The sequence below is a fragment of the Hemitrygon akajei genome, chromosome 5 (genome assembly GCF_048418815.1).
Source record: "Hemitrygon akajei chromosome 5, sHemAka1.3, whole genome shotgun sequence".
NCBI lineage: Eukaryota > Metazoa > Chordata > Chondrichthyes > Myliobatiformes > Dasyatidae > Hemitrygon > Hemitrygon akajei.
The window spans coordinates 171,549,936-171,562,188 of NC_133128.1; the positions used below are offsets into that span (position 1 = coordinate 171,549,936).

Consider the following 12,253-nt stretch of genomic DNA (forward strand, 5'->3'; position numbering starts at 1 on the left):
CAAACTTCTATAGGTGTGAAGTGGAGAGCATAGTGACTGGCTGCATCACAGCAAGGTATAAAAACAACAATGCCCTTGAACTGAAATCCTACAAAAGGTATTGAATTCGACCCAGTACCTCATGGAAAAACCCCTTCCAACCTTTGAGCACATCTACATGAAGCATTGTCGTAGGAAAGCAGCACTCATCATCAGAGATCCCCACCACCCAGGCCGTGCTCTTTTCTCGCTGCTGCCATCAAGTAGAAGGTACAAGAGTCTCAGGACTTGCACCACCAGGTTCAAGAACAGTTACAACCCCACAACCATCAATTGAGGTGTTCCCACAACTGATGGCCTTACATTAAGGATTCTTTATCTTGTTATCTCATATTCTTGTTATTTATTGATATTTATTCATATTTGCATGTGCACAGTTTTATTGTCTTATGCACTCTGGCTGATCTTTCATTGATCCTGTTATAGTTCCTATTCTACAGATTTACTGAGTATCCCAACAGGAAAATGAATCTCAGGGTGGTATGTGGTGACATATATGGATTTTGATAATAATACCATTTACGTTAAACAAAATGCTGTCCTTATTACCACAGGTATGTGGCAGGACCATCTGTAGATGCTGGTACACAGCAGATTACCGGGACAAAGTACAGCTGAAGTGGAATAAGTGTACATTTATGAGGCTGAGACTTTTGATATTTAAAGTTGATAATCAGTAAGGATGGAGAGAAGCTTGCTTTGAGGTAAAGGTGGAGTTTGCTTTAGATATAAGAGAGGCTATTAACATCATTGAGCTTTGGTCATCCGCTAAGGTACTTAAGTATGATTGAAAATGCTTAGGGTTTGGCCTCGATGTAGAGTTCCCTTTCAGAGACTGCTATACAAGAGTGATGATGCACCATCAATAACTCTCCGAGATGTGAGGCAAGATATTGGCTTTTATTGACTGGAAGAAAGAACAAGCAGTAATTGACCACCACACTACATCCTGGAGACTGAGGGCCGGGCTCAGGCCTCAATCGCCTTTATACCGGGGTCAGTGGGAGGAGCCACAGGAGCAGTCAGCGGGGGGGCGTGTATGTAGTTCACCACAAGTGACTACTGGGTCTGAGTGGTGGAGAGCTCCATAAGCGGTGGGGAGTAAATTGGTTCGTTACTGTCGCATGTCCCAAAGTACACTGAGAACTTGATGCCAGAAAGAAAAATAAACTATCCACAGGCTGAAAGGAAAAGCTCTAGCCTTTTTTTTTGGAGTTAGTAAATTTCCAAGTTTCTCCTTGGCAGGTGTTTTCACTCCAGTGACAGGCCACGAACTGGTGGAACAAGGTTGGCCATTCCATCTATGATGGCTGTATGGTTACAGTGTTCGCTGTCGTGTAGTCGCATACGGACTGCTGCACATTGAAACAGATCATAACTTAGGAGAAAGTGACGGCCAGTTTGGGACGGAGCACTTCGCAATTTCAAAGTTACTAATAGTTTGTCTGTGACTACCTGCACAGATGAACTTCTGAGGCCATTCTGTGAATGTTTCCTGGCGGCTGAACTGAATCGAGTAATGAGATTCAACCTGTATTTAGAAGGCGGCAAGAATTTTCAGTGATTAAGTTTGCTAAGTATGTGGCCACAGATTGGTGTTTCTGAAAGTACTTAACAATGTCCATGCACAGTAGATGGGAATTGCCTGCAGAGAAAACATGGCCAAGTGCTATGTGAAGTGGCTTGGAATAAATTAGGACTTTGAAAATCTCGTGAGCTCATTATTCCTTGTCCTCATCTGTCCTTTAGAGCAGAATTGAAATATAGCTGTCGTGTCATGGAGAGCTGATACTAAAGCAGTCCTGCCAGCCACTTGCATATAGTTTCTTCCCTCAATCCTAAGCTGTATTGGCTGCGGAGTGGCAGTCAGTAAGCTGTTGACTGTGAGTGCAAGATATTATTGTATCTCTTCCATTTCATACACACCTGCTCTCACCCCATCCTCCTGTCACCCTACCAGGGATAGGGTTCCTTTTGTCCTCACCTACCACTCCACCAGCCTCCACTTCCAGCACATAATTCTCTAAATCTCCGCAACTTCCGCCATCTCCTATGGGATTCCACCGCCAAGCACATCTTTCCCTTCCTCTCCCCCTCCCCACACTTCCTGCTTTCCACAGAGATCGCTCCCTACACAACTCCCTCGTCCATTCATCCCTCCTCACTGATCTCCCTCCTGCCCTCCTGGCACTTATCCTTGCAAGCAGAACAAGTGCTGCACCTGCCCTTATACTTCCTCCCTCACTACCATTCAGGGCCCCAGACAGTCCTTCCAGGTGAGGCGCCACTTCACCGGTGAGTCTGTTGGGGTCATTTACTGTGCTTGGTGTTCCCGGTGTGGCCTCCTGTATATCAGTCAGTCCCGACGTAGACTGTAGAGAGTGCTTCGCTGAGCATCTACGCTCTGTATGCCTGAAGAAGTGGGATCTCCCAGTGGCCACCCATTTTAATTCCACTTCCTATTCCCATTCTAATATGTCTATCCATGGCCTCTTCTCCTGTCACAATTAAGCCACACTCAGGTTGGAGGAACAGCGCCTCATATTCCGTTTGGGTAGCCTCCAACCTGATGGCATGAACATTGGTTTCTCAAACTTCCAGTAGTGGCTCCCCCCTCCACCATTCCCCCACCCCCTTTTCCCTCTCTCACCATATCTCCTTGCCTACGCATCACCTCCCTCTGATGCTCCTGCTCCCTTTTCTTTCTTCCATGGCTTCTGTCCTCTCCTATCAGACTTCCCCGTCTCTTTCACTAATCAACTTCCCAGCTCTTTACTTCACACCTCCCCTCCCAGTTTCACCTACCTTGTGTTTTTCCATCCCTCCCCCAAACTTTAAACTCCACTCCTCGTCCTGTTTCTCCAGTCCTGCTGAAGGGTTTCAGCCCAAAACGTCAACTGTGCTTTTTTCCATAGATGCTGTCTGACCTGCTGAATTCCTCCAGCATTTTGTGTGTGTTGCTTGGATTTCCAGCATCTGCAGATTTTCTCTTGTTTGGGATTGAATGTTATTGCTATTCACCATCTTCCTGGTCATCATCAATTGTTTGGGCAGTTGAAAGTTCATGTGTATCTGAAAGAATATACGAGGGGTGATTGATAAGTTCGTAGCCCAAGGCAGAAGGAGATGAGGTATACAGCTCTCGTTACATGCACGTGCAGTTCAACTCTTTGAGTGATTATGCAGAAAGTTTGAAGTTAATAACTCACCTCCTTCTACCTTAGGCCACCCCATGCATATCAATCACCCCATGCTGTGGACCACTTCTGGAGGTCCAAGACACTGTCTTCTAAGAGGATGGGACCCGTATGCTCCACGACCGCTGGACTAAGTGTGTAAATGTAGGAAAAATAAATGTGCTGGGTTTTCTAAAATTGACTCCTTCTACTTTAGGCCACAAACTTATCAATCACCCCTCGTATGTAGTGTGCTAGAAGTGGGGGACAGGTAGTTTACTTGCATGATCTGAATATTACAAATAGGAGAAGATAGAATGAGGGAGATGGTGGATATTGGGTGAAGATCTGGTCTATTGGATAATGATTCCTTTCGCACTCTTGATTCCAGTGTAGAATTTGAGTGTAATCAAATTTCCTGGTCATCTTGTTTAATAAGAGCCAGGTTGTATGGAGACCATATTTTTACCATGGTGAAGGTAAGTGAAAAATAAATAGAATTCTACATTATATGCATTGAAATTAGATGAACAATAACTAAGGTTTTACATAACTGTAGAGATTTAAGATAAAGTTAACTCGGAGTTAAATGTAACTTGAAATAATTAACAAGGTCACCTTTAAAATGCTGAACAATGAATCTGTGTTTTCTTGGACCAGTACAAAGGATCATCCCCCTAAATCACTTAATTTCCCACCAGATTTCCTGTCTTTAAGTTAACACAGTTGTCACACCTTTCCAAAATACATCATATTTATTGCCTATAGTCTTTTCCTCCTTCTGTTCGCAACCTTATATAATTACCTTATATACATTTCACAAATTTACTGTCACTGGCACGTTGAGCTGCCGGGACTTCTGTTGTAAGCTAAATGGTGGAAAAGTTGAGTAAAGATTTGGGTAAAAGCTTATTTCTCAGAGATTGTTGGCATTGAAGGTAATGGATTAACACAGGAATTGTGATATGCTTCCAAAATCCAGTCCCTCGAAGTATGCCTCTTAATCAAAAACACTTGATAAGCAAAATACCAATGGTGATTTTATTGCTTCTTCAGGAAAATCAATTCAATTTCAGAGAGCAGTTTCGAAACGAAGCTGTTTTTTCGGTTTGATGCAGACAACCCTTATATACAGTTAGATAAGGTGAGGACACTTCTGACGAGTTACCTGTGTTTTGTTGATTGCTACTTGCTGTATACTGATTGTTGTAGCTGATGCAACTTGAATTTCTTTCTGTTGTATGCTGCAGGCACATTGGCACATTAGCAAACTTGAAGCAGAAATGCAGAAACTTCAAGAGGCAGCTAAGCTATTTGAAGTCAACATATTAGATTACAAACAGCTGAAACATTGCCGTTCAGATATTGTTCTGTTGAAGTCTATCTGGGACTTGGTCATTGCCGTTCAGGTAGGTTTAACAATTGTTCCCGAATTAAAGATTTAGTTAGGTGAACAAACGTCTTTCCAAGAAAGTGTTGTATTAGTAGTATCCCTTTATAACTTAACAAATCATAGATGCCAGTACAGTTCTGGCAGTTACATGAGATACACCCAGCAATTGTTTCTTGTTTATCTGGGGGAATGAGGGGGTGGAGGATGAAGAAAAACTGAGGTATAGAGGAAGGGGCACAGGGAGTGCGGGTTACCTGAGACTGGTAAAAGCAATGTTTATACCATTCAAAAGCTTTCATTCTGTGACTTGTTAAAGTGCCACTTTAGGGTAATAGCTATCTGCAGGTTGAGCCTGTGGTAAGGAAGGCAATGCAATGTCTGCGTGCACTTCGAGTGGACTGGAATATAAAAGCAAGGATGTAATGTTGAGGCTCTATAAGGCACTGGGGAGGCCTCACTTGGAGTATGGTGAGCAGTTTTGGGCCCTTATCTGAGAAAGGATGTGCTGACATTGAAGAGGGTTCAGAGGTTCAAGAGAGCGATTCTGGGAATGAAAAGGTTACCATATGAGGACTGATTGATGGTTCTGGGCCTGTGTTCACTGGAATTCAGAGAATGAGGAGGAATGTCATTGAAACTGTTATGAACCCCATAACTGGGTCACTTACCAGCAAAGATAGGGAGGTCTGCTGAAGTCTGATGGTACTATTTTTAAATGTTTTTATTTATAAAGGGGCACAAAAGTAAGATTAATACAAACATTCAGATAATATACGTCGTCACTACTCAATCTAAAGCGCGGGTATAGTAATAATCAACAATAAGAAGTAGCTCTATCGTTTGTCTAGGGGTAAAAATATTGTCCGATGGAAATATCAAAGTCTCTGGAGTTCATGCAGGCTTTTAGCCTTTGGGGGACCGCTGGGTCTCACGTGTTGGAGAGAGAAAATAAACTTGCCAGCCTTTTGGACTCAAATCGTTGAATCGGGAACGTGGGTTCCCCGTTGTCAGTTGGAAGTCCTTTTCGGGGTTATTAGCCACTCGTTCCCCAGGCTAGGGGAACCGAACCACGCGTGGCTCCCGAACGGCTTCCCGTCCTCACGGGAGCGATGAGCGATGGTGTCTCCTTCTGGTGCGTCGCTAGGGGACTGCCTCCTGCAGTCCCCTTTTTATCTTGACTTGCAGAGTTGTAGATATCAATCAAGGTAGGGTGATACAATCCCCACCCCACATTGCCCGAGGGTGTCCATGTCCCTGATAGCTGGCACGTACTATAGAGTCGCAATTCACACAGGTGTCTCTAAGAACAATGGTGAAATCCGTTGCATTGTCTGTCATTTCCTGGGTCCAAGACCCGAATTAATAGCGATCTTGTGATTCTCCGGAAGGAGGGGGCTGGTACCATAACAAAACATACTGAATGTTGAAAGGCCTCGACGGAGTGGATGTAGGGAGGATGTTTCCATTGATGGGAGAGTCTGGGACCAGGGGACACAGCCTCAGAATAGAAGGGTGTCCTTTTAGGATGGTGATGAGGAGGAATTTCTTTAGCCAGAGAGTGGTGAATTTGTGGAATTCATTGCCACAGAGAGCTGTGGAGGTCAAATCTTCATGTATATTTAAGGCAGAGGTTGATAGATTCTTGCTTGGCCTGGATGTGAAGGATTACGGGGAGAAGGCAGGAGATTGAGGCTGAGAAGGAAATGGATCAGCTATGATGAAATGGCAGAGCAGACTTGATGGGCCGAAAGGCCTAATTTCAGTTCCAATAGCTTATGGACTGAGATTGAAAGGGTGAATATCAGTGTTGAGTTCATAGTTCTGGTTATAGAGCATTAAAATGTAGCCGATACATGATTATGAACAATGCCACATAAGCACTCTGTTGGGTCAGGATTTGATAAATTGTTAAGGTAGATTTATTAAAGAGGTAAATGTCTTTGTTTTTTTTAAGTTTCTAAGCATGATGTTCTTTAACTTGTTATAGACCAGTATTGATGATTGGACTAAAACGCAGTGGAAGCAAATCAATATTGAGCAGATGGACATGGAACTGCGAAGATTTACAAAGGTACGAATGAGCTGAATGTAAATTGCTTAGAGTATGCACAATCGTGTAATTTTACAAGCTTTACTCTTCCAATAGGAGATGAAAGCTCTTGATAAGGAGGTTCGAGTATGGAATGTTTATGCTGGATTAGCATCCACTGTTAAAAATATGCTGATTTCCCTTCGGGCTGTGGCTGAGCTGCAGAGTCCTGCAGTCAGGTCGAGGCACTGGCAGCAATTAATGAATGCAACAGGGGTAAGACAAAAGATCTTTCTGACTGCCCGTGTAACATTGATTTGTATTAGCTTCCAAAGAAGGAAGTTTTACTTCTCTTTCCAAAGCCATCGAAACCTGAACTTCATTCCGACAGGTCAGCTTCATCGTGGATGCTGACACTACCCTGGGGGACTTGTTAGGTCTTCATCTGTACAGGGTAGAAGAGGAAGTTAGAAACATCGTAGATAAAGCAGTAAAGGAAATGGCCATAGAAAAGGTAAGATAATAAATAAATATTTGTGTATATGTGTGTGTGTGTATATATTGTTCTGTTACAGCTCTTTGCTACCAGCATTCAAACTTGAGTAAGTTTTACTGCTTCTTCAGGTGCTGGGAGAAATTGCTCAAATATGGAGTGTAATGGAGTTTTCATATGAAATACACCACAGCACTGGAACTCCATTGCTCAAGTCTGATGCAAACCTCGTTGAAACTCTGGAAGATAATCAGGTGCAAATTTACTGCCACTTTACTTGGAGATCATTTTGTGTCTCAAAATGAATTCACTCTTTTGTTGCTTGGTAGAGTTTTAAATTATTTTTAGCTGCTGTTTGAAGTGGTTATAGGGCCTATTTAAAAGTACAAAGAAACATATCTCTGGGGATTTGTAGCTATCTTATTGCCAAGATGTTATTAAAATGCGGTTTTACCATCAAACCTTAGACTATTTGTGCTGTTGATATCTCGTGTATATTGATGCTGCACCTTGTGATATGAATTAATAGTCCCTTTTGTAAAGCCATAGTTTCTGATGTTTTAAAGTAAAAGCTTATTGGTAGAAATTAATTTATTGTTAAAGGCAAAATGGTGGTTTATTTGAAAAGTAAAAGTTTAAAAATGAATTAAAATGACATATTATATTCTGTGCCAGGCCATGAACACTGTGGTTTTGGTTATTGTGATGTAGGGGTACCTTGATGTTTTTGTTCTCAAAGTCTTAATCCAATCACTTGAACCAGCTTGTGCATGAATTAAATTATTGACTTTATAAAAATGGCCATAGCATTTCAAAAATGGAATAAATAGAAGTTCATGTATATTTTAGATTTCAAGTTTTCTTTCACCATATTAATCTATTAATACACTGCAGGACACTGCTTGAGAGCTTGATTTTTAAGGGTAATACCTTGGTTATGTATTTTTGTGTTTTTTTGCTGTTGCAGTGGAAATTTAATGAAGTGACAGGCCATAATTTAGAATTCCTCTAAATGCACATAGGGTAAAAACTGAATAATCCAATACTGTGACAGCAACTTGGATGTGTATAGTGACTTCCTCAAAGTAAACATGTTCACGGCAGTAGTGTTCTAAAGAAACCTGAAGAAGGGTGTATTGAAGCAAGCTCAGTCAAAGAGTATTATGCAACTTTTCAAACAATAAGAGGTAGGTCACACAGGAAGTTCAGGACCAAAGTTTAGGTAAAAGGCGTTCCAATTGTTTAATTGGCTTCAGAGCGATTAGGCACGCACGTCTGATAACAAGCTGGACCATGCACTCATCACATAAATAACAGTGAAGTAGAAACACTGGCTTCCTTGTGAATGGAGAGTAAATGTCAGCGCTCATTGTTCAAATCCTAAATGTTGATACAAACATAGAACATAGAACAATACAGCACAGTACAGGCCCTTCAGCCCGCAATGTTGTGCTGACCCTTAAACTCTGCCTCTCATATAACCCTCCACTTTAAATTCCTCCATATACCTGTCTAGTAGTCTCTTAAATTTCACTAGTGTATCTGCCTCCATCACTGACTCAGGCAGTGCATTCCACGCACCAACCACTCTGAGTAAAAAAAACTTCCTCTAATATCCCCCTAGAACTTCCCTCCCTTACCCTAAAGCTGTGTCCTCTTGTACTGAGCAGTGGTGCCCTGGGGAAGAGGCGCTGGCTATCCACTCTGTCTTGTATCTTAATATCTTGTATACCTCTATCATGTCTCCTCTCATCCTCCTTCTCTCCAAAGAGTAAAGCCCTAGCTCCCTTAATCTCTGATCATAATCCATACTCTCTAAACCAGGCAGCATCCTGGTAAATCTCCTCTGTACCCTTTCCAATGCTTCCACATCCTTCCTATAGTGAGGCGACCAGAACTGGACACAGTACTCCAAGTGTGGCCTAACCAGAGTTTTATAGAGCTGTATCATTACCCCGCGACTCTTAAACTCTATCCTTTGACTTATGAAAGCTAACACTTCATAAGTTTTCTTAACTATCCCCTCTACCTGTGAGGCAACTTTCAGGGATCTGTGGACATGTACCCCCAGATCCCTCGGCTCCTCCACACTCAAAAGTAACCTGCCATTTACTTTGTACTCTGCCTTGGAGTTTGTCCTTCCAAAGTGTACCACCTCACACTTCTCTGGGTTGAACTCCATCTGCCACTTCTCAGCCCACTTCTGCATCCTATCAATGTCTTTTGCAATCTTCGACAATCTGCTACACTATCCACAACACCACCAACCTTTGTGTCATCTGCAAACTTGCCAACAGACCCTTCTACCCCCACATCCAGGTCGTTAATAAAAATCACGAAAAGTAGAGGTCCCAGAACCGATCCTTGTGGGACGCCACTAGTCACAACCCTCCAATCTGAATGTACTCCCTCCACCACGACCCTCTGCTTTCTGCAGGCAAGCCAATTCTGAATCCACCTGGCCAAACTTCCCAGGATCCCGTGCCTTCTGACTTTCTAAATAAGCCTACCATGTGGTACCTTGTCAAATGCCTTACTAAAATCCATGTAGATCACATCCACTGCACTACCCTCATCTATGTGCCTGGTCACCTCCTCAAAGAACTCAGTCAGGCTTGTTAGATATGATCTGCCCTCCACAAAGCCATGCTGACTGTCCCTGATCAGACCATGATTCTCTAAATGCCCATAGATCCTATCTCTAAGAATCTTTTCCAACAGCTTTCCCACCACAGACGTAAGGCTCACTGGTCTATAATTACCCGGACTATCCCTACTACCTTTTTTGAACAAGGGGACAACGTTCGCCTCCCTCCAATACCATTCCTGTTGACAACGAGGACATAAAGATTCTAGCCAGAGGCTCAGCAATCTCTTCCCTCGCCTCGTGGAGCAGCCTGGGGAATATTCCGTCAGGCCCCAGGGACTTATCTGTCCTAATGTATTTTAACAACTCCAACACCTCCTCTCCCTTAATATCAACATGCTCCAGAACATCAACCTCACTCATATTGTCCTCACCGTCATCAAGTTCCCTCTCATTGGTGAATACCGAAGAGAAGTATTCATTGAGGACCTCGCTCACCTCCACAGCCTCCAGGGACATCTTCCCACCTTTATCTCTAATCGATCCTATCTTCACTCCTGTCAGCCTTTTGTTCTTCACATAGTTGAAGAATGTCTTGGAGTTTTCCTTTACTCTACCTGCCAAGGCCTTCTCATGCCCCCTTCTTGCTCTCCTCAGCCCCTTCTTAAGCTCCTTTCTTGCTACCCTATATTCCTCAATCCTTGCTTCCTAAACCTCATGTATGCTGCCTTCTTCCATCTGACTAGAATCTCCACCTCACTTGTCACCCATGGTTCCTTCACCCTACCATTCTTTATCTTCCTCACAGGGACAAATTTATCCCTAACATCCTGCAAGAGATCCCTAAACATCGACCACATGTCCATAGTACATTTCCCTGCAAAAACATCATTCCAATTCACACCTGCAAGTTCTAGCCTTATAGCCTCATAATTTGCCCTTCCCCAATTAAAAATGTTCCTGTCCTCTCTAATTCTATCCTTTTCCATGATAATGGTAAAGGTCAGGGAGCAGTGATCACTGTCCCCCAGATGCTCACCCACTGAGAGATCTGTGACCTGACCTGGTTCATTACCTAATACTAGATCTAGTATGGCATTCCCTCTAGTTGGCCTGTCATCATACTGTGACACAAATCCATCCTGGATGCACTTAACAAACTCTGCCCTGTCCAAACCATTGGAACTAATTAGGTGCCAATCAATATTAGGGAAGTTAAAGTCACCCATGATAACAACCCTGTTATTTGTGCACCTTTCCAAAATCTGCCTCCCATTCTGCTCCTCGGTATCCCTGCAGCTACCAGGGGGACTATACAATACCCTCAATAGATTAACTGCTCCCTTCCTGTTCCTGACTTCTACCCATACTGACTCAAAAGAGGATCCTGCTACATTACCCTCCCTTTCTGTAGCTGTAATAGTATCCTCAACCAGTAATGCAACCCCTCCTCCCCTTTTCTGCCCTCTCTCCCTTTTAAAGCACTGAAATCCTGGAATATTGAGAATCCATGCCTGCTTTGGTTCCAGCCAAGTCTCCGTAATGGTCACTTTTATGTATCCAAGCTCTCAGTTCATCACCTTTGTTCCTGCTGCTTCTTGCATTGAAGTATGCGCACTTTAGCCCTTCTACCTTAATACCTTAACACCCTTTATCCAGTTTCTCTTTCCTCAAAGCCTCTTTATATGCTAGATCTTGCTTTACTCAATGCACTATACTTGCAGCTCTCGCATGACCTTTATCCTCCTCCACCTCACTATCTGCTCTAACACTCTGGTTCCCCTCCCCCTGCAAATCCAGTTTAAACCCCCCCAGAGCAACACTAGTAAACCTTCCGGCAAGGATGTTAGTCCCCCTCCAGTTCAGGTGCAACCCGTCCAGTCGGAACAGGTCCCACCTTCCCTGGAACGAGGCCCAATTGTCCAGAGACATGAAGCCCTCCCTCCTGCACCAACTCCTTAGCCACGTATTTAGCTGCATTATCTTCCTATTTCTGGCCTCACTAGCACGTGGCACGGGTAGCAATCCTGAGACTGCAACCCTGGAGGTCCTATCCTTCAACTTTGCACCTAACTCCCTAAGTTCTCTTTGCAGGACCTCCTCACTCTTCCTACCCATGTCATTGGTCCCTACATGGACCACGACATCTGGCTGCTCACCCTCCCTCTTGAGAATACTGAGAACTCAATCCAAGATATCGTGGACCCTGGCACCAAGGAGTCAACAGACCATCCGGAATTCTAGATCTCTTCCACAGAACCTCTTATCTGTCCCCCTAACTATCGAATTCCCTATCACTACTGCTCTCCTCTTTTCCCTCCTTCCCGATCTGAGCTGAGGGTCCAGCCTTCGTGTCAGAGACGCAACCACTGCAACGTCCCTGGTAGGTCATTCCCACCAACAGTATCCAATGTGGTATACTTATTATTGATGGGAACGGCCACAGGGGTGCTCTGCTCTTTCTGTCTAGTCCCCTTCCCTCTCCTGACAGTCACCCAGCTACCTGCCTCCTGACTTTTAGGGGTGACTATCTTCC

At 43.6% G+C, this 12,253-nt stretch overlaps 1 protein-coding gene across 1 annotated transcript in view; it reads left to right on the plus strand.

Annotated features, from left to right (window-relative positions):
* dnah9l (dynein, axonemal, heavy polypeptide 9 like) overlaps positions 1 to 12,253 on the plus strand; it is a 276,890-nt gene that overhangs the window by 68,059 nt on the left and 196,578 nt on the right. The window contains 7 exon segments of the mRNA XM_073047202.1: positions 4,272 to 4,316; positions 4,318 to 4,359; positions 4,466 to 4,624; positions 6,596 to 6,679; positions 6,755 to 6,913; positions 7,029 to 7,151; positions 7,262 to 7,384. Of these exon segments, the coding sequence (XP_072903303.1) occupies positions 4,272 to 4,316; positions 4,318 to 4,359; positions 4,466 to 4,624; positions 6,596 to 6,679; positions 6,755 to 6,913; positions 7,029 to 7,151; positions 7,262 to 7,384 (735 nt within the window).